This window comes from Rhinatrema bivittatum, chromosome 2 (genome assembly GCF_901001135.1).
Source record: "Rhinatrema bivittatum chromosome 2, aRhiBiv1.1, whole genome shotgun sequence".
Lineage (NCBI taxonomy): Eukaryota > Metazoa > Chordata > Amphibia > Gymnophiona > Rhinatrematidae > Rhinatrema > Rhinatrema bivittatum.
Genome location: NC_042616.1, coordinates 86,670,661 through 86,692,851, shown reverse-complemented (window position 1 = coordinate 86,692,851; position 22,191 = coordinate 86,670,661). Strand labels below are relative to the sequence as shown.

Here is a 22,191-nt window from a genome sequence, read left to right as displayed (position 1 = left end):
GGCTGCCAGTGGTTTCCCGGAGGCCCCTACAATGGAGATGCTTTGTGCTGTGGGAATAGCGATTGCAGTAGTCATGACAGATCGTTGTGCTCCAGAATCTAGTAATCCTTTGAAGGTTTTAGACCCAACCTTTATTTCTACCAACGGATCGGAGGGCAGGGCTTCCCTGGTTAGTCATGAGTTTCGCCCGATATCGTCACCAGACTCATCTGACAATTCGTTCAACGCCATTTGCCATTCAGTTTCTTGAGATTTTGAGGGTTTTGAACCGTTCCCTCCTTCGTCCTCCCGTGGTTTCTCAGGGCACTCAGCCTTCCAATGTCCTTCTTGTTTACAATATGCACATTGATTGACCCCTATAGGCGCTCTTCCTCCTCTGAACGATCCGCCCCTTCCTGATCTTCCTCTCTGCCATGCCTTATGTGGCGGGTTGCCTCTTCCTCTCTGCCCAGGGTATCCTCGATACTTCCTGGCCTGCTCTCCGAAATTAGTTTCTTCCATTGCTGCCGCTAACAAGTTAACACTTTCTCTCATCCTTCTGCTACTTTCTTTTTTCTCTTTTTTCTCATCTTCCAGCTCTCTATTTCCATAGACTTTGTCTGCCATAATTTTGAGCTGGCTGATGTTCATTCCTTCAAATCCCTCTGTTTTCTGGATTTTTCGGCGTATATCGGGGCATGACTGTCCTACGAAACTCATGACTATTATGGGGTGGTTCTTTTGATCTTCTGGATCAAAAGGGCTGTATCTGCGATACGCATCCATTAGTCGTTCAAGGAAGTCTCCCGGAGTTTCGTCCTTTTTTTGTACTATATCCTGGATTTTAGTCATGTTCATAATTTTCCTTTTTCCCTTCCTTAAGGCTTCTAGGAAGGCTCTCTGATAAGCCGCGATGCGGTCTCGTCCACTGGAAGTTTGGTAGTCCCAGTGAGGGTCTGTTGTCGGAGCAAGTTCCCTTGCGGCGGCATCAGGATCACCGTCTGACCCGGCTCCACTTCTGGCTGCTTCTTCCATGTTTTGTTGTATTTGTCTTCGCTGCTCAGTGGTGAACAGGAAAGAAGCCAGATGGCGGATGTCAGCCCAGTTGGGATTATGTGAGGAGAAAATTCCGTTTAAAAAATCAATCATTTGATCTGGCTTTTCAGCGTAGGAAGGGCCGAGCTGTTTCCAGTTAAAAAGATCGCTTGATGAAAAAGGGACATAGGTATATAGTCTAATAGTCTGTGTAGTTTGGAAAGCATTTTCCTCACTTGGGACCGCAGGTACGACAGTTGCAGTTTCTCTGATTGGGAGTTGGAGACTGGCAGCCGCTTGTGTTCTCCGACGAGTGTGGGCTGAGACAGGAGGTTCCGGTTCGTCCTCTGCTCTTACCGATTCTAACTCTCTTTTAGTTTCCTGTGAAGTACTAGGCAAGGGGTCAGCTTGTTCATAAGACGGAATCGGTGGCAGATTAAGTAGCGGTGGGTAAAGTGGGATGTAAGGCGGCGGTGCTAGAACTTCTGGTTCATCAATTAATATGGTCTCCGCTGCCGGCAGTGGTTTAATTTTTTTTTCTGTAGTTTCTTCATCCTTCTGGACTACCAATATGGCCGCCTCCGGTGACGTCATGCCGTCTGCGTCCAATATGGCCGACTTCTCCTTTCTTTTCCGGTTTGGTGACTTCCGGTGGCCCGCCTTCTGCATATGCGCCACCATGATGAGGGCAGCTCCCTCTACTAACTTTTGTGCCCAGGACGGGGGATTGAGAATAACTTCAATCCAGGCATTAATATATGGGACATCTTCAGGAAAACCTGGCTGATCCTCTTTTGTGACTACTATTCGGACTCTAGAGGCCGTTACAAAATCGAAAGTTCCTTTCGGGGGCCAGTTGACGCACAAGCTCGGCCACCGATAGGCACAGCGTTGGATCATACCAGGTTTAGTACAGGTATGTTTGTCAAACACTTCGCTAAAGTGCTCAGTCATAACTTTTAACGGGGTAGACCCTCCCCCACCCATTTAGGATAGAGGCACAGACAAAGAGGGGAAGGGATAGCAGATAGGTAAGGGGTCCGTATCTGCCAGACACAAAAGGGTCACACTTGCCCCGACTAGAACGCGGTCGCCCGGTCTAGAACTGCGAGGCCATTCACTCTCTTTCACACAACAAGAAACCTATTCCCAAGATTTCTTTCTGATTCCCAAAATTCAAAAATTTCTGAAATTCCAATTCAGGTTTTCAGTAACGAGGTCTTCGGAGGGGGAGCCCCTACTAACCACGCTGTGGGGTTTGATCAACGCCCCCTCGATCCATTTTTCAGGATCGGCTGGTAATTTAGCTGTATCTGGTTTCTAATTCAGGTTCCCACTGGTTCTTATTCCCGTGCAGATAAAAGTATACTTGCCTGAAACGTTCTCTCGATCGCGAAGAAAGCCTTCTTTTCGAATCACCAGCCCAGAGGTCTCAAGAAGTTCCTTGTGGAACGGTCCCCTCAGAAACCTGATCGCTGAACTCAGCGGTGGCCACTCACCAAGTAAGTCTGGGGGATCGCTCCGCCACCAAACCACCGGACCAGCTGGGGGGCTAAAATAGCGTCCCCGGCACCTCCTGGCTGAAGCTCGCCAAATGTAACCGTCTGTTTTAATCAGTAAGGAGGTCCAGACAACTGATCCGCAAAGATAGACTTTTATTGCCAGCAAGATGCAGCTAAGACAAAGGCTCAGTACAACTGCATACCACGCCCCCTCAGGAGCAAACTTTTATGCACTTTACAATTCTTATCTTTTGCACATGCGTTCTGGTTTTGCTGAACAATCATTTTACAAACTGCTGAACAAGCAATAGCTAGCGTGGTCTCTAGTAGGTGTAGCTTATGATCAGATTATTGTTTCGTCATTTAATTGACGGGTTAGACATTTGCGACGGCGTTCGTATTAATACAATACAAAATATGAATCCAAAATGGAGTCACGTTCACTAAACATTAGTGCGTAAGTACGTCATTACGTGTTAGGGTTCGTTTGCGTTGCAAATGTTAGTAAATCAAGATGGCTGTGCGTTTCACTACAGCATGATTAGACATAGTTCTTCCGATCTTTTCGTACAGCGATAGTCCATAAAATTGAACTCCTTCAGATGGACTCTTGGTCTGACCCAGTATGGCATTTCTTATGTTCTTAAGGCACTGGGGAGGAGAGGGAAACAGGAGGGAAGACCGAGAAGAGCATGGGGAAGAAGTGACTAGAGACAGGAGGGCTGGCAAGAGGGGCGTGCCCAGAGGAGAGGGAGGACAGATTGAGAGACAGGTGCCCTAAGGGAAACACAGATGAAAGGCTGGGAAGGAAAAAAAGAGCAAACCACCTGCGTCTGAGAGAGGAGGCTGTGAGTTTGGGAATGTGCACGTGTGTATGAGATAGAAAGATGTGTGGTCAGGAATGTGAGTGTGTGTTTATGTATAAGACAGGAGGCTATGTCTTCATGGGGAAGTATGGCGGTGGGTGTGTATTAGAAAGGCTTTAGTTGTGATAGACTAAAACCATGAACGTGGCTGCAGTTGATGTCTTTATGAGGATAGTTAAAATAACATTTTATAAAACAAAGTCTATTGAGGGGGAATGAAAGCCAAGTAATGAGTGAATCAACAACTGACAGTAGTCTGTAATCTCCCCCAGCCTCCCCTCCCAAAGCATGAAGTTTAGTGGGTGTCCAGTTATGGTCCATGGAAAAGTTGGCCACCTTAACATCACCAGATCCTGAAATAGTTTTAATTTCCCTTCTGTCCTTTCTAATTTTATTTGAATTTAAAATATGTAGCTTCTCCCCTCCCCCCCCCCTTTTTTTTTTAATTTTTAACCAAGTACAAATTGTAAGATCAATAAAGTTTCCCGTATCTGAATCAGAGTGGTTGGGGGCGGAGTTTTCTCTTTGCCTGGTTGGGGGCCGGAAGCGAGGTGCAGTTGGCGGGCAGGAAGCTAGATAGGATCCGTAGCAAGAGCTAATCCTCCCGGATCGTCGCGCGCCGGACCTGGCATGGCACGCGCTTTCTTCTCATCCCGTTTCCTGGGCGGGTTCGCGTTGGGAGCGGCGGCGAGTACTGTTTCTTGCTTCAGCGCCCTGCGGCTGTGGCAGCAGCAGCATAGCCCGGCCGAGCCGCATGGTGAGGACCCCCATTTCTCCCGCGCCTTGTGTCAGCCGTGTGCTCGCTATTAAAAAGAGTCCACGGAGAGGTTTTGTGACGGGCGAGCCCTTTCTGGTTTACCCGGGCAGCGGAGGCTGGAGATCGTCAGAAGAAAAGCTGCAATGTGCAAGTTTTTAAACCTGCCGCAAATTGTAAAGTCCCGCCTTTTGAGTCTCTGATCTCAGTGCATGTTGCTCTTGGATTCTTTCCCTGGTTTGCTTCCTCTTGACGTTTCCTTATTTATTTATAGCTTAATTCGCGGTCCTGCAGCTTTGTGATTTTGCTCTGAGGGAGCACTTGTATTGGAGCAAGTGCTTATCTTATGTCAGTAGTGCTACCAAAAAGGTTTCTAGGTAATTATTAGCAATTAAAAGAAAACTAAAAATGCTATTTATTCAGACTTTTTTTTTGTTTGCTCTTGAGGAAATAGGGTTTAAAGTTGTTTTAAACTCCTATTTAGCTACTTGATTTTTACGATGGAAAAATGATGTACATGGAAAACAATGGGTAAACAGTGCTGGGCTCCGTATTCGGAGTTACTACTCAGCAAAGAGATCTTAGTCCTGTTGGAAAGCAGCAGCTGCCAACCCCCCCCCCCCCCCCAAATATATTAGGAATAGAAAAAAGAATATAATGCCTCTGTATCGACCATAGTGTGATTGCACCTTGAGTATTGTGTGCAAGTCTGGTCACATCATTTCAAGAAGGATGTGAAAATACTAAAAAAGTAAAGAGAAGAGCAACAAAATTGATAAATGGAATGGAATATCTCACTTAAGAGGAGAGGCTTAACTGGTTAGAGCTCTTGACTTGGAGAAGAGACTGCAACTTCTCCAAGGACAAGCAAGATGTCAGTCATCCCAACTGGATAACATCATCTGGAGTCTGACCTGGAACTTTTATGTCAAAGTTTCCAGAGCTTTGACTGTGCAACACTAAGCATGCCCAGCATGCAACCAAACTGTGTGGCCAAGCAGGGGCCTCTACAGTCTCTTCTGTTCGACAGAGCCTACTTGTCCCAGTTCCTCATTCTCCTTATCTGTCTGTGGTCCTTAAATGTCGATGCCAATGGACCAGATAGCCGGTACTCAAAGGGCTTCTCCATCAGTTCCAGTCGGGACAGTCATTCCTTCCAAGTCATGGTCACAGTCAGGATTACTCTATCATGACGATCAGTGAGAAACCTACATAATTTAAACTACCATGAGATAGAACAAGAATGCGGAATCCCGTGACAAATGGTCCTGCAACCAAAAAAAGACAAACACACAGGCTTAAGAGCAGAAGAATGAGGAACGACAATTGATGGGCTTTATGGAAAAGAAGAAACTAAAGGGGTCTCTGTGTATGTGTGGTATGTTTGCATATTGGGCATTCTCAGTGTGGTACAGTCAAAGTTCTGGGCTAGGCTCTGTTGATGTCACCTGGATGGTGAAAGACAGGTTGGCTGACATGCTAAATGGATATGGACCAGCTGACTGGTAGAATTGAGGGGAAACCCTTGAAGAATGGAGGAGTGCCCTCCTGTGGCTGAAAAGCAGGAGTCCTCTCTGCCTAAAGGAGGGAGATGGTAATGCCCATTTCCCCCATTTAGGAGTCTCCTCCATTCTCAACCCAGCCACCATTAATGTTTTAATTACAAGAATTATGACAAAATAGCTGTGTTTGAACCTAAAGCACAGGAGAGGGCAAATCAGGTCTTCTTATTTTGAAACAAAGTGTAACTAGGGGCCAAAAATAATTTTTTGATGGTTATAAGATACTGTCCCTTTTAAGGGGCCTGATGCTTGCAGCAGCCTTCATGGCTATATAGCCAGCAGCCCTTTGTTTTGTTTTTGTTTTTGTTTATTTATTTACTTAGAGCCAGAGCAGGGACAGTCCAGAACTTAGCTGAGCCCAATGTTCATGTTTAGCATGCTGGCCTGATCAGCTGTTCAGTGCCAGCAATAGTGAGCCATAGAATGCTGGTAATCTAGCCCTGCATCCAGAGGAAGCAGTGTGCAGCGATGTGAAGCCACTACCATTTTAGTGTGGAGGTTTAGGGCAGTAGAAAATGTTCCACTCATAGCTGTGGATCTGGTGGGAGCTGGTACTTGAGAGGCTGCACCCGTGTGCAATGATTTCATCTTTGCGGGCCAGCAAAAAAATGCTGCCGAGGACCACTACTGACCTATGGACCAGTGGCTGAGAAACATTGGTGAGGATAGAACAAATTAATAGGGAACAGATTTTTTTTATTTAACCCTTATCAAACATTCCTAGGACTAGAGGACAGTCCATGAAACGAAGTATCAGATTTAAATCAAATTTTAAAAAGTGTTTATTTTTCATTCAGTGAATAATTTGTTACTGAAGAATGTGGTCAAGGCTAGTAGCAAAGTTGAGTTTAACCAAGGTCTGGGCATGTTTCTGAAGGACAAGTCCAAAAAAAAAATTATTAGCCAGATAGAATGGGTGATTTCACTTCATATTTCTGGGCATGAGCAATAGGGAATAGACTTGTGCTGATCTTGTCTCATCTTGGAAGTTAAGCAGGATTGGGCCCATTTAGTACTTTTCCTATTAGAATCCAGTGGATTATTCCACGTGGTCCAGCGTGGCCACTGTTAGAATCATTTTAAAAAAAATGGTTTCCAGTTAGTCGAGCAGCATGTACAGCTTTTCTATTATGTGCACATTTATCTCATGCATATTCATTGTGGATTTCCTGAAAACCTGACTGGCTGTTGGGTCCCCAGGAACAGTTTGTCAAGCCCTGCTTTATCTGCTATATGCTTCGTGGGATTTTTGGCTTTTTATATGTGCTGCTTTTCCTATCTTGATGGGCAGATGTAAGAGACTCCTTTTTGATAGTTTTTCACTCTAAAGCTCCTCACTATTTCTGTCTCCCATGTCTCTTTCTACAATCCTCTTGTGTACTCTGCTCATCAGGCAAATCAGTCTTCTCTGCCCTTTTCCACTGCCAGCTCCAGACTCTGTGCTTTCTTTCTTTCTGCATTGTGTGCTTCAAATAGATTGAGTTGATGTGTCATATGCCTGTTCTTTTCTTATCTGAGTTCAGTTTAAAAACTGACCTTTTGTGGCTGTTTTTAAATCTTAACCCCAGTTAACCCTCTCTCAGCCTTATTGATTTTAACCATTTTCTTAATAAATGTAATTCCCCAAATCTCTTGCCCTGTATGTTTATCTTGATTAGGTTGTAAACTCTACTAAGCAGGTTTTGTCGTGTTTCTATACATCAAATAATGCTGTAGAAATGATACATAGGAGTAGTAAAAGGTCCCAAAAATCATTTTGTGGTTGGTATAACTCAGAGTGGGTGGGACTCCTGCTTCTATAGAAACATAGAAGTGACGGCAGAAGAAGACCAAACGGCCCATCCAGTCTGCCCAGCAAGCTTTCACACCTATTTGTTTTCATAATCTGTTACTCAGACCGCTGAGGTCAGGGCCCTTATTGGTAACTTTTTGGTTCCAATTCCCTTCCACCCCCACCATCGATGCAGACAGCAGTGCTGGAGCTGCATCTAAGTGAAGTATCTAGCTAATTGGTTTGGGGTAGTAACCGCCGTAATAAGCAAGCTACTTCAATGAGGACATCCTTGGGATTGTTGCTGAATGCTTCCCCTCCATGCAAGGCATTTGAATCCTGAAGCACCTAATCCTGAGTCTCTGTTACCTGATGGCCCCCAAGTGTGAGATTTGGATCTGCAGGAGGACCAAAACCAGATGCAGAGTCTGAAAATTGGCTGACCCCATCACATGGTACCAGTAGCCCCTGTCACATAGTAGGAGCAAAGGGCTGCCAGCGCCATTTTGTTTACCGGCAGCTGACGGCCCAGGAGGGGCAGTTCACTCCCGGCCCCCCCCCCCGCCAGACCACTAGAGAGCTTGGTGGGTCTGGGGGGGGGGGGGGGGGTTTGAATAGGGAGGGCAGTCATAGGGAGGAAGGGTGGTGGGCTTTGGGTTGGGGCTGGTTTTGTGTTTTGACATGGGGGAGGACTTTCGGTAAGTTTTGGGGTGTACGCGTGTATAAGTCGGGCCAGCTAATTTATGCTGATTTTTTGGCAAAAATTTCTCGAATGTAAGCACTAGGTTGGTACAATTAGGTGCTCATTTCTTGAGATTTCCTATTCAATTCTTGACTGTTTATCAGAGTACTTGGCATATTTTCTTTAATCCTGAACAATTTGTTCATTTTTTAAGAGATAAGCCTGTTTAATAGCTGCCTCTGGTAATCTCCTGTTTATGCTCACTGTTCATTATAGGAATTACACTCTTTAGCTTTTGGATCTTGGAGGGCCTGACAGTCGACATGACTGGCAGGCCATGGTAATGCGGGCCCAGGCATGCTCGGGAGGTGGCAGGTCCCTAGGGGGTAGGGGCGCCATAGGAAGAGGTGAAGGGCCCAGGAAGGCAGGGGTCATCTGAGGGACAGGCAGCTGAGGGGGAGTTAGGGTCAGGAGAAGGTGAGATAGCTACCAGTGAGGTAAAGTTAAGGGCAGAAGGAGGAGCTGAGGCGGTGCTGGCCAATCCCGATTGGCCAGCGAGCCGTGCTCGAATTTAGGGTAGGGGCTGCCTCGGAGCAACGCGGCACAGTCCTTCTCTGTGGCGCGGCTGCTCCGAGAGGCAAGAGCCGTTTTCTACGGGTAGTTTCCCCTGTGAAGCTAGGCGTAGAAAAGGGCTCGGCGTTGAGCGGTACCTGGGTTCGCGCGGTGAGCGTGCTGACGGCGCGGACGGTCGGCGATCGCGGCGGGCAGCGGCGGCGGTGCTTCGGGAAATGGCATCGGAGGAGGCGGCCTGTGTCCCTGGCGACGGGGAGGAGGGCGGCGTTTCGCCAGTGCCTGAGCCAGTCTCGCTGGATGTCGAGCGGGTGAGCGGCGTTGCGGGGGACGGAGGCGAGGGGCGGACCGAGGGGATTGAGGGAGGCGTGGCCGTGGTGGGGGACGGTGGCTGTGGAGGGACAGAAGCGTTTCGGCTGCGCGCGGTGGAGGCAGGGCCGGGCAGGCGAAGGGCTGCGCGAGGGTCTCGCTCGCGTTCGCGCTCCCGGGGGGGGCGGCAGAGGTAGGGCACTTAGCCGGCCGGGTGCGCTGGTTGGGGTTCGCGGGGGTTCGGGGCCTTCCGGCCCGATAGGGGCGGGGTCGGCTGGCTTCGCGGCCTACGGGAGTGCCGTGCGTGCCGGGACTGGTGTGGTCGGGCCTGCGACGGGGGCAAGACCCGGTCCCGCGGGTCTGGGGGCGTGGGATAGGGCCGGCGGGGAGGTCCTCTTTGAGGGGTCGCGAGGGGCTGGGCTTCTGCCGGGATGGCCCGGGGAGAATACTGATGGGGGAAGCGGGGAGTGGCAAGGGGCAGGTGACGAGGAGCCCTGGTGGGAGTGGTCGGGGGAGTCCCGGCGCTCTCCTTCGGGGTGGCGCCATGAGCGGCGTGCCGTGGCTCGCGGGCTCCTACAGTCGGGCCGCCAGTCGCTGCCGGCCAGGGGGGCCGAGGAGATCCCGGGGGAGGGGCAGGTTGCGCCGTTGCTGGCGGGTCCTGAGCAGGTTTTGACTCCTAGGCCGCCCTGTGCAGGTGGGGGCGACACAGCTGGGAGCCTCTCTAGGGGGACCCCGGGGCGGGTGAGGACTGGACGCGGGGTGCGAGGTCTAGACAGGGGGTCGAGTGTGGAAAGGGGTCCTCATGAGAGAGGGGGGAGACGGTCAGTCGGTTCGCAGGTAGCTCCTCCTCCTGTGCCTGCTGTTGGTTCTTCGCAGATGGGTTCAGCGGAGGACGGCGGGGACGGGCCCGGTCCGTCGAGGTATGAGGCCTGGAGGAATGAGGCTGCAGTTGCGGAGCGGCGGGCGATGGTGGAGCGGTCCGGGGTGCCAAGAATGGCGGCAGTCAGTGATTTTCCCCAAGGTGAGTTCCTTCTTTTCCCTGGGGACGGGGTTAGGGAGGTGATGGCGGATTCTGGTGTGCTGCCTGAGAGGTCACAGGGGGACTCGGACAAAGGGGTTAGGAGCGGGATGGAAGATCGGGGGGGTGCGGGTTTGGCAGCAGGTAAGGCCCGCGGGGCGGCTCGGAAAAAATCCAGGTCCAAGCGGCGGAGGGAGCGGGACAGTTCTTCGGAGTCGACTTCCTCCTCTTCGTCTTCCTCCTCGTCCACCTCTTCTGATTCGGCGACTGGGGTGTTGCCTGGTGCCAAACCCGGGGAGGCTTCTTGCAGTACTCCGGCGCTTGTTGCTTTTTCGGAGCTATGGGAAGAGGTTCCTAGGGCACTCCGGCGGAAGATTTGGCGCCGCAAATTTATTGATAGTTTTCAATTGTTGGAGGGGCGTCGCGGGAAGCGGAAGCACAAGAAGAAGCGCGGGAAGAGCGATCGTTTTCCAGGAGTTCAGGCAAAGGTGGCACGGAATAGTCACAATTGGATTCGGTCTTTTCTGCGCCTGGCCAGTGTGATTGGGCATCGTGACCCGACACAGTATGGTCCGTTGTTGTCCTATGCCGATGCGATATTGGCTGCGAGCAAGACCTATGATGGGTGGTCGTGGCTCAATTATGATGAGCGCTTTAGGGATCGCATGGAAGAAAATCGGTTTATGACTTGGGGCACGCAAGACGTGAGTTTGTGGTTGACTCAAATGGCCTCTAAGGCGGTCGGGGGTGGTTCGGGAACTGGAGGGACCGCTGGCGCGGGCTTTACACGGCCCTTTCGCCAAGGGTTTCCTGCTCTTGGGGCGGGCAAGGCGGGGGCAGGGGGCTCTGATGTCTGTTGGCGGTTTAACCGTTCCACGTGCTCCTTTACGGACTGTAAGTTCCGACATGCGTGTACCACTTGTGGAGCCGCCCATCCCGCATCTAGGTGTGTCAAGCGGCATGGCGATGGATCCGCCGTCGTTTCCGGCGCCAAGGGTGGGGGGAAGTGAGGATTGGGGCATGGCGGCCACTCCCGTCCTGCTTGGTCCCATGCGTCCGTGGTTGCAGGCCTACCCGATGCGGGATGGAGCTGACTTGTTGGTGAGGGGTTTTTCGGAGGGTTTTCGGATTCCGTGCGGGGAGCGGGTCCCTGGGGGGGGCGGGGTGAATTGTCCGTCAGTTAATCGGTTAGTAGAGATAGTGGATGAAAAGCTGCGCGGCGAACTCGTTTTGGGGCGGATTGCTGGTCCATTCCTGGAGCCGCCGTTCCGAGGGTTGGTGTTGTCCCCGTTGGCGATAATCCCGAAAAGGGAGCCTGGAAAGTATCGCTTAATTCATAACCTGTCTTTCCCGGCGGGGGACTCCGTGAATGACTGTATCCCTAAGGCATTTTGTGCAGTACGGTACGCTTCTTTTGATTCGGCGGTACGGGTGATCTTCCGTTGTGGTCCGGGTGCACTGTTGGCAAAAACCGATATTGAATCGGCTTTCCGGCTGTTGCCGGTTCACCCGCGGGATTTTCACCTACTGGGATTTCGTTTTCGGAATTCTTTCTATTTCGACAAGTGTATGCCCATGGGATGTTCGATCGCATGTGCTTACTTCGAGGCGTTTAGCACCTTCTTGCATTGGGTGGTGGTCCGTCGGGCGGGGTCAGCGAATGTGGTTCATTACCTGGATGACTTCCTGTTTGTGGGAGTCGCAGGGTCGGCGGATTGTTTGTCTTTGTTGAGCCGTTTTCAGGAGGTTGCTAGCGATTTTGGCATTCCGTTGGCTGCCGGTAAGACGGAGGGTCCGTGTACTAAGCTGGTGTTTTTGGGGATTGAGGTGGATTCGATAGCGATGGTCTCGCGTTTACCCAGTGAGAAGGTGGTTCGGCTGCGAGAGTTGGTCAGCCGGGCTTTAGAGCGGCCTAAGCTCACGCTCTTCGAGTTGCAGTCCCTGGTGGGAAGTTTGAATTTCGCATGCCGTGTAATTCCTATGGGTAGGGCTTTTCTGCGGCGCTTGACCAGGGCAATGGCGGGGGTGACGAGGCGCCATCATCGGGTCCGAGTTACTGCCTTGATGAGGGAGGATTTGAGGATATGGGATCGGTTCTTGGTGGACTTTAATGGGACGATGCTCTGGCAGGATAATCCGCTTTCTAATCACGACCTCGAATTGTTTACTGACGCGGCGGGGGCTTTCGGCTTTGGAGCATACTTTCAAGGTTCTTGGTGTGCGGCGGAGTGGCCGGTGGGGTGGATAGCCGCGGGAGTCACGAAGAATATTACCTTCCTGGAGCTGTTTCCGATCGTGGTGGCCCTGCATATTTGGGGCCCGCGGCTTCAGGGCAGACGGGTTGTCTTCTGGTGCGACAACATGGGTGTGGTTGAAGTCATTAATAAGAGGGCTGCCAAGTGCGCTAGGGTGTCGGAGTTGTTGCGGGAATTGATCTTGTGCTGCATGACTTTAAATGTGACTATTTGGGCTCGTCATGTGCCGGGGGTTGCTAACGGTGTGGCCGATTCTCTTTCTCGTTTCAAGTGGGAGTTGTTTCGAGTATTGGCCCCCGATGCGGATCCTTGCGGAGTTGCAGTGCCATCTTCCCTCTGGAGGTTCGGTTTCCCCAGGCCTGGAACCTGCTGCGGGCTTCACTAGCCCCGTCCACATGGTCAAGTTACGTGGGGGGCGCCCGGAAAGTGACAGCATTTCTGTATGCGGCGGGGTGGCGGGGAGGTCCTGTGTCGGATGTGTTGTTGCTTCGTTTCCTGGAGCTTGCTAGAGCGGCCGGTTATACGAAAGCGGCTGTGGGCAAGCAGTTAGCGGGGTTCTCCTTTTTTATGAGGGCCCATGGGTGGGGATTCCCAGCGGGTAGATTTGTTGTGCGTCGAGTCTTGGTGGGATGGGCTAGAGAAGTGGGGCGTCGCGTGGACAGGCGTCTACCGATCACTCACGATATCTTGCTGAGGCTGTGGGAGGCTTTGCCGGGCATATGTTTCTCGTCGTATGAGACGTTGTTATTTCGGTTGGCCTTCGTGCTTGCCTTTTTTGGGGCCTTTCAAATTAGCGAACTGGTGGCGCGGTCGGCGGTCAGCCTGGACAGTCCGGGTTTATTGGCGCGACATGTGCGGGTCACTACCCGATCAGTGAGGATCTTCATCCCTAGATCCAAAACCGATCAGGCTGGCAAGGGGATGTCGGTGGAGCTACGGGCAGTGCCTGGTTTGTGTACGTGCCCGGTGTTCAACGCTGCGCAGTATTGTCGGTTGCGGGCCCCTGGGTGGGGTCAGTTTTTGATTCATGCGGATCTTCGCCCGTTGACGCGGTTTCAATTTGAAAGGGTTCTTCGTGAGGCATTGGCGTCAGTGGGTTTGGTAGTCGGCCGTTTCGGGACTCATTCCTTCCGGATCGGCGCGGCGACCGCGGCGGCGGAGGCGGGTTTGCCTGGGGCAGTGATTCAGCGAATAGGGCGGTGGCGATCTAATGCCTTTCAGGGGTATGTTCGCCTCGGCGCGGGGCGGTAGAGAACCGTATTAACTCTTGTTTCTTTCCAGGTGCAGACGCAACGGGGAAGGCAGCGTGGATTGTGGGGCATTCTTATACCCACTGGGCCCACAGACATGCTTGCGGCCGACCTTACGGGCCGCACTTGGACTTACACAAGAGGGGGGCTCGGGTACATTGGCTGGGACGGCGGGGCATGGTTTGGGATGAGCTGATCCCTTGCGTGTGGGAGGCGCGCGAGCGGCTGGGGCTGCCTCGGGCGGTGGTAATTCACCTGGGGGGCAATGATTGGGGTAAGCTGCCCGCCAGGCAGTTTATCAGTATGGTCCGAAAGGATCTCATGATGATTTCTATGATGTTACCATCAGTTGTGGTGTGTTGGTCTGATATTTTGATAAGGCCTTCTGAATCGGATAAGGTAATTTGGCGTCGCAGTAGATCCAAAGCCAACCAGCAGATTGGGGCCTGGTTGGTGCGGATGGGTGGCAGGCACATTCGTTATGAATGGTCCTGGGGGTCGGTAGCTGGGTTGTTTGGAAAGGATGGTGTACACCTTTCGTTTCTCGGGATGGACCTATTCCTCAATTCGATTCAGGAGGCCTTAGAGGAGTTCTTCCCTTTGTAATTTGGCCGCATCTTTGGGGGGTCACAGACATTTCATGTCCGTGTCTATGGCGGATGGCCCGAGCCAATGTTGGCGGTACACTGTTTATATATTGATGAGATGTTGGATTCACGGGATGATTTAAAAGAGATGTACTGCTGAGGAGTGCTTTGGTGGTGAACTCCTTGCTAGAAGGTGGCGGGAGTCATTGGCAGGCCTGGCTACTTGCTAGATGGCGGCGGTGGCACACTGGGTTGGCTCCTTTGCTGGAAGGTGGTTGGAGTCTGAATCTGGTGTGGAGGCAAAAGGCGAGCCGAGCGGCTGGTGGAGAGTCGTCTTGCTAGAGGAGTGGCGGACGGCTGGAAGATTGTTGTTGTTGACTTTGTAATGTTATTGGGGCTCGGGCCTCCAGGTTATTATTAAAGCTGTGGCCTTGTTAAACCCAAACTCCCATTGTCTGTGATTATTGAGGAATGTAAAAGGGTGGATGTGAGAGAGTGATGTCCTGGATGCCCGTATTAACTTTCTTTACAGCCTTGGGCAGTATTTTATCTTTGACATTAAGACTTGGAATCCTTTTCATGTGTGGACTTGTAGAACACCGATCATGGTTGTGGTGTTCCTTTTTGCAGTTTCTTTCCATTTCAGGTGATAATATTTATGCTGGATGTTATTTTTGTTCAAGATTTTTCTTGCCATGTAATTAAATCTTATGTTTTAAAAAAAAAAAAATTAGCAAGTACAGCTTTTAGCTGTATCCGTTAAGAAAAACCCCCTTTTTAACGTGTCCCCCTCTTAGATGGTAACGTTTAAACAGGTGTGTGGGTGCACATGTGTTCACGTTTGCTGGTTCGCTCCCACGGATGTGGCTATTTTATGACATGCGTGCATGGTATAAAATAGGCTAGGCATGTGCACGCAATTTTAAGCAGACACGCAACTGACCATTTCCCAGTTCGCCCAGGGAAGGGATAGGACTCCCTAACCTGCCTAATTAAATAGCCTCTTTCTCCCCGTTAGCCGTCATACCCCTAAAACCTTGCTGATCTTTGTATTTTTTTTTTGTTTTATGACCTGCACGCCATCCATAGCAGAAGTAAAGTTATGCGGCAGGGGATCCCTACATGCACTTGTGCATGGTTTCAATGTGAAATCCAGGAAAGCCCATGCCGCGCCCCTTTCTTGGAAACATTTTTTTGTGTGTGCAGCGAGAGATAACACACATCCAGTTGGTTTTTAAATTCGCTCGCCTTGCGCAGGCCTGACATATTTGCGTATCTCCTGTTTTGGCGTGTGTCGGGCTTTTAAAATTCACTTTTTAGTGTTTAGACAATTTCTACATAGACGTTTTGGTCTTTTTTTAATTTCATAAATCAAGTCGCATTGGGCTGCTATTGCTGTGCTTGTCTTTTATCAGACCTCTTAACAGGCATTCTCCGAGGACAAGTAGGATGGTAGTCCTCACAAATGGATGACATCATCGGATGGAGCCCGGCATGGAACTTTGATCTCCAAGGGGCCAATGCAAAAAAAAAAGCGCTGAAAGTGGGTGCTGAGTTTTTGGCGCTCACTTTCGTAACACATCCCCTAGGCACCTCTTCTGGGGGCGTCGTGCATTATTAATATTAGGGGTCACGCTGTCAAGGAGGCGCTAAGGTCAATTGCGCGTCCCTAGTGCCTACTTGTCATCTGGCACCAGGGAAAAGTCTGCTGGCCGCTGGTTAAGAAAATGGATGCTAAATGTATTGATGTCTGTCTTTCTAATTGGCACACAGCCATGGGTTCGGAAAACGAACACTGGTTAACTGAGCATCCATTTCGCGAACTTGACCGCCGGCCTTTAAAAAAAAATTTTTTTTTTAAATCTTTCGTTCCCCTGACTATATTAAGTCAGATCATGACTTAATATCATGACTATATTCAAGTCGCATGAATTTTACCTGGACAGGAGCTCCATGTCATTTCACTGATCAATTGGCATCGATGGAGGTTCAGACAGTGCAGAGATCAAGGATCACACTATTCTTGCTTGCCAGTGATGGCCATGCAGTCTCCTTGTGAGAGAGGGTGAGCAGGAGCATGGGCAAGCAGCTTGCTGCCGCGCATTTGGTGCTATTTCCAGTAACGGTTGCCCATGCACATCTGTGACCTATGCACTGTTGATCTGACACATTGATGTCAGGACCCTGTCAGGGACCAGGACTGCCATGGTCACCCTTGAGGCCATCGGGGTGCGTGACTGCCCTCTCTGCCATAAGGGCTTTCTGTGCCGTAGGCATCTGTGGATATGGAGTCTCGATGCACCGGAGTCATCAAATGCCTTTGGTCTCGAGGTGGTGGAGTAGTGTCACCGACCTCTAGTGTCAGGAACCGGGTCTGCCATCAAGCGCCATGGTCCCCCTCGGTACCGATGCCATCCATGCCTCAGTGCCATTCATGCCATAAATGTCCTCGATCCCATCGAGGTGCATGAGTGACCACCTTCGATGCTGTCAATTTGCATGGCCTCGATGCTGTCGAGGTGCAGGGTCACTGAGCATGTTGGCCACAGATGTTTTTTGTTGCTGCTCTCTCAATGTCTAGCACCACCAAAAGGCACTGGGATTGCCATTGAGCACTCTGGTCATCCCCGACGCCATCGACTGCCGGGGCTCTTGAGAGCCCTTGAGTGCCACTGAAGCCATCAAGTGACAGGGATTTCAGCCTTGAACAGATCGAGCACCAGGGTTGTCATTTACTCAAGGCATCCTGGTATGCCGAGGCATCCAGGCATAGTGGTCTGGTGCCCTCAAAGCTCCTTGGTGGTGTCCTGATGGGGCACTGAGGGGCATTGTGCTGTCCCATCACTGGCCTACGGCTATCGGGCACCATGGATGCCGATGCTCTTGGGGGCACCGAGCCACTGGAATCGGGGGTCATCAGAGGCCCCACCTGGATTCGTGCATCATTGGTGCTACTGAATGCTAGTGAGGCGATTATCATTCATAGCCGCTGGTGAAGGGATGCCATCGAGCTCCCAGCATCGATGTCCTTGGATGATGGATAGGTGAGCCGAGGAGAACAGTTGATGGTGCTAGCAGTCATCGGTTCCTCTGGGCACCAATGGAGTGTGTCAAGGCTGCAGAGCCTGTGCCTGCAGGCATGCCTGGCATTCTTGGTATCACCAAAGATTCTAGTGAATTGTGCTTACCCTGGCAGTCCAGCAGTCTGCATCCTTGTGTTCTTCGCTCTTTCCAAGTTCCAGTTGAATGTCGGGGGGGGGGGGGGAGAAAAAAAGCTAAGGCATTTGTGGTATATCTTAGTGTATACACCACACTTTCCCTATAGTCGCCAAGCTCTGGCCAATACTGCCTTTAGCCCAAAGGGTTTTCCTACTCTCCTGAACTATCCTATAAAATGGCTGGATAGCTCTACCCTTTACAGAGGTCAGTGTGGGTGAGCTTCAGGCCTAAAGTATCTCCCTGTTCAGGGGTCTGAGCTAGCAATCCCATTCAGGATTTTCCATTCATCCCCTGAAACTCTTGATGCTGTTCTGCTGGTCAGCTATGTCTGGTGCTTGCAACGTAGGGTCTGTCACAGACCCTGCCATTATTGCTGATTATTCTTCCAAGCATTGCTTGGGTTTTTTGTCTATTATGCTTATTAGCCAAACATGGGCACACTTCTGCAGAGACATTCTGTTCTTTGGATGTCAGTGGACAGCAGTTTTTTTCTGGGAAGTTATTGGGCTCCAGTCGGTTTTTCGGTTATCTTGGAACACCGAAGGAAACTGTGTGGTCTTCGTCCAGGAGTCCTTCTCTTGTTTACATTTCTAGACTTTTTCCTGTATCTAGGAGAACCTGAAACCCTGCTTGTAATGTTTTCTGTGATGTGAAGTGTTTCTTGCTGGCACTCGCATCACTCCCCTGCCTTAGGCGTCTCTGCTACGCATTTTGGTTTTCTGTCTCAGACTTTTATATGCTTTTCTCTTTGAGGAACCCAACTCTTTTCCCGCCTGGAGATGATGCTTTCAGCACGGTGCAGTTTCCCACTTTGTCCTGCTTGGACAACCTTTAGCTTGGGATTTACCCATGGCGAGGACTACCATCCTGCTTGTCCTCGGAGAAAGAAGAGTTGCTTACCTGTAGTGGGTGTTCTCAGAGGACAGCAGGATGTTAATCCTCACGAAACCCACCTGCCTCCTCTGGGAGTTGGTTTCTCCATGTATTAGGTATATTATGGGCTGAGGGACTCTGCCTTAGGGAGCAGGGTGATGACTACAGCTGCACATGCTCACTAAGGCATGTTTGAAACTTCTAGATTCTTTGAGATTTAAGTTTCGTGCCAGGTCCCATCCGACGATGTTACCCATGTGTGAGGATTAACATCCTGCTGTTCTCAGAGAACACCCTGTTACAGGTAAGCAACTCTGCTTTACTCTGACACATACAAAGCATGAATATACCCAGAAATGTTTAAAAATCAATCAGAAGGTATGTGCCTCCCTTAACATATATACAGTGCCATGCTGGGTTAGCCCAGTTGTCCATCGATCCCCGCATTCCATCTCCAGCAGGCTGAGATGCCTAGAAGTACCCAGCAAATGCCATTGTGAAAGTCTGTTTCATGTTGCTCTCCCCGAGAATTAAGAGGCAGAAGAAACCAAAGTCTCTCCGGCTAATTATTTATGGATCTGTCCTCCAGAAACATGTCCAAACCTTCTTTTAAACTCAGTAATATTACTAGTCTTCACACAGTTTCCGGAAACAAGTTCCTTAGTTTCATTGTGCATTGACTGAAAATAAAACTTTCTTACATTTGTTTTAAATCTGCTGCCTGTTAGTCCTAGTTCTGTTTGAGAGTGTAGAAAATGTTCTTTACCACACACAATTTTATAAACTTCTCTAATATGCTTTCTAAGCTGTCTCTTCTCCAAACTGAAGAGATCTAGCCTGTTTAGCCTCTCTTCATAAGGGAGCCAATTCATCCTGTAACTGACTCTCAAACATTTTTTGCACTTCTCTGTATATTTGCTATATCTGCTATACCTCTTTTGAGGTGCAGTGACCAGAATTGCACATGATACTCAAGATGTGGCCGCACATAGTATTTATGGCATCTAGAAATTTTACTTCCCTTGCAGGCCCTGATGAGATGTTCATCCAATCATTATTGGATTATTGAAATCCCTTATTGTGTTTTGAAAATTATTAGTTGTCTATTCTTCATTGACATTTTAGTCTGTTTCATTATACTGGTCAGGCGGATGATTATATACTCGTTTTTTTCCCATCTCGTATGGAATTTCTATCCATTGATATTCCAGAGTGAAGTTAATTTCCTATTTAATTTTTATCCTACTTGACTGTAATATATAGTGCCATGCCACCCCCAATGTCAACTGACTTGTCATTTTGATATATTTTGTAACCTAGTGTTAGTGTCCCATTGGTTGATCCTCGTTTCACTAGGTCTTTGAGATGCCTGATACTTCTACAGGCTGATGTAATATAGTGTGCTAGGAGAGCGCATGGCTTTACCCGGCTTTATACATGTTGGATGCGCGTCCAAAACCCATTATGCAGTAAGGGGATTAGCGCGTTCAAAACACACATCCAAACCAGCGCTTAACTAATAGTGCCCATCACATGTAAATTCATATTGATGAGGTTATTGCTATTACACCCCCCTCCCCGATGCAAAACCAAAAAAAAAGCACCCAATGCACACATCTTTACTCTAAAAAATTCACTCCTGCCCCGGAGCAGGTGTTAATTCTTGAGGAGCCCCAAAAGTAAACAGAAAAGCAGAAAATACTTAATATCGTAGCAAACCAAAAAAAGGAGAGCCGGCAAAAAAAAAAGGCATTGGTGGTCAGGTTAGGAAAATGGATGCTCATAAAATTGAGCATCCATTTTCCTAACCTGCTGACAAGTACCTCTCCTGGGCACTTGATGCCGAGGAGGTGCTAGGGATGCACAATTTTCCCTAGAGCCTTCTTTTTACCGCGGCACCTCATTTTAAATATTAAATCGGGCGCCCAGGAGAGGTGGATCAGCACGTGTTGAGAGCGGGTGCTCAATCAGGTGTACCTGTTTAACGCATGCCGATATTGCATCGGCCTGATTGGGAGTAATTTTCAAAGGGATTTACATGCTTAAAACTGGGTTTTATGCATGTAAATGCATTTTACATGTGAAAGTGGGCTTTTGAAAATTGCTATAATGTATAGCATTGAATTGTCTATAGGTTTTACATGCATAAGTGCACTTTAAGTGAGTAAATAGGCTTTTGAAAATTGCTACAATAGTGTTACATTTACACTCGTAATACCTTTGAAAATTACCTCCTTAGTGTATGCATTCCATCTCTCCAATTTTATTTTTTAGACTTCTTGTATTTGCATGCAGACAAAAATCTGTTTCCCTGTACTTACCTGGATCAGTCCAGACCTTGGGTTGAGCCTCCTTTCCAGCAGGTGGAGACAGACTAAAACTGAAAAGGTGCCCTATATGAGGACAGAGCCCATCCTGTAACCCTTCAGTATTTGTCTGTCTCCCAGCAGGTGGATCAGCTCTCCCTTCAGTCTCCTGATTCGGATTCTTAGCCGGCTATCCTTATCTTTTTTTTTATGTGTGCTCTTCTTTAAATCAACCTAAGCCAGTGATGGCAAACTCTTGTCCTCCATTGCCACAAACAGGCCAGGTTTTCAGGATATCCACAATAAATATGCATGAGATAGATTTGCATATAATGGAGGCAGTGCATGCAAATTTTTCTCATGCATATTCATTGTGGATATCCTGACAACCTGGCCTGTCTGTGGCATTTGAGCACTGGAGTTTTCCATCATTGACCTAAGCTATCTCAGTTTTTACTAACTACTCTCTATTGGGAAATGTTGACTTTTCTGTTTTAGCAGTATCCTTTTGATGGTAACTTGATACAAATCATGCACTCCTGAGTGACTTTTTGTTTTTCCCAATAATCAAGTTTAAAAGCTGGTTCATTTCTCCTTTTTCTTTTTTTTATTAGTTAAGGTGAAGCCCATCCTATTGGAATAGGCTCCCTTTCTCCAAAATGATTACAGTTCCTAACAAATCTAAAGCCACCCTTCCTGCGCCATAGTTTTAACCAAGCATTGAGACTCTGGGGCTCAGCTTGCCTCTGTGTTCCTAAACATGGAACTGGAAGCATTTAGAAAGATACTGTATTATCCTGAAGGTTGTGGATTTCAATCTCCAACCTAAAAGCCTAAATTTGGCTTCCAGAACCTCCCTCCTGTACTTTCCTATGTGTTTGGAACCCACATGATCCACAACATCGGGCTCCTATCAGTACTTTCTAAAATTGTTAGTGATGTGACTTTGCTACCTCCACAATAAGTAGAAAAGTTATCAAGTGATCCTCACGTCCACATTTCCCACAGCTAACGATTAAATTGCCAGTAATAATGGCAATCTTAGCCCTTCTCACCTGGGCACGCGGCCCTGGAGACACTCTTGGTACTCATCACCTGGAGGGCAGATCCGGGCTACAAGATCACTCCCTGGCACTCTAAGGTGGTGATATTCTTTCTGAAGACCTTGCTCTTCTAGAGGAGCACAAGGACTTGCCAGAGTAGAGGTCGGACTGCTCTGTTATGTCCCTGAAGGTCTCCTCCTCCTATCTCTCTGTCTTCCTCAGCATCTCCAGGTCTGGCACTCAGGCCTCCAGAGATCAGCTTTGTTTTCTTAGAGCCAAAAGCTCTCCTCCAATATGAAGACAATCCTATAAATGGCACTTGGTGTAAAAGATTAGGTGTAGAGATGTGAATCGGAACCAGAATCGGATCCGATTTCAGTTCCGATTCACATCTCTATTAGGTAGCCCTCATCTTGCTGCTGTCTGCACCCTTTCCTTTTAAATTATAAAAATTAATTTCTTAAACTTACTTGGCTTTTTCGTTTTTCTGTGTAGCCAAAGATTTATAATTGGCCTACTAATTCTTTTGCAATTTGAGTAAGGTTTTGTTTTGCACTTATTTGTCCAAAGCACTAGTTGGTTCCTATTATGTAAATATCCTCTCTGCCCC

At 49.0% G+C, this 22,191-nt stretch overlaps 1 protein-coding gene across 2 annotated transcripts in view; it reads left to right on the top strand.

The window, feature by feature from the left end:
- The first annotated feature begins 3,906 nt into the window (after window positions 1-3,906).
- EXOG (exo/endonuclease G) overlaps window positions 3,907-22,191 on the top strand; it is a 118,269-nt gene continuing 99,984 nt past the window's right edge. Inside the window, exon 1 of one of the 2 annotated variants that reach the window (XM_029588413.1) lies at window positions 3,907-4,139. In XM_029588413.1, coding sequence (XP_029444273.1) covers window positions 4,013-4,139 — 127 coding nt within the window. In that variant the 5' untranslated portion in view covers window positions 3,907-4,012. Of the gene's footprint in view, window positions 4,140-9,828; window positions 10,052-22,191 lie in introns of those variants that run through there. The other variant, XM_029588412.1, reaches the window with a different exon arrangement.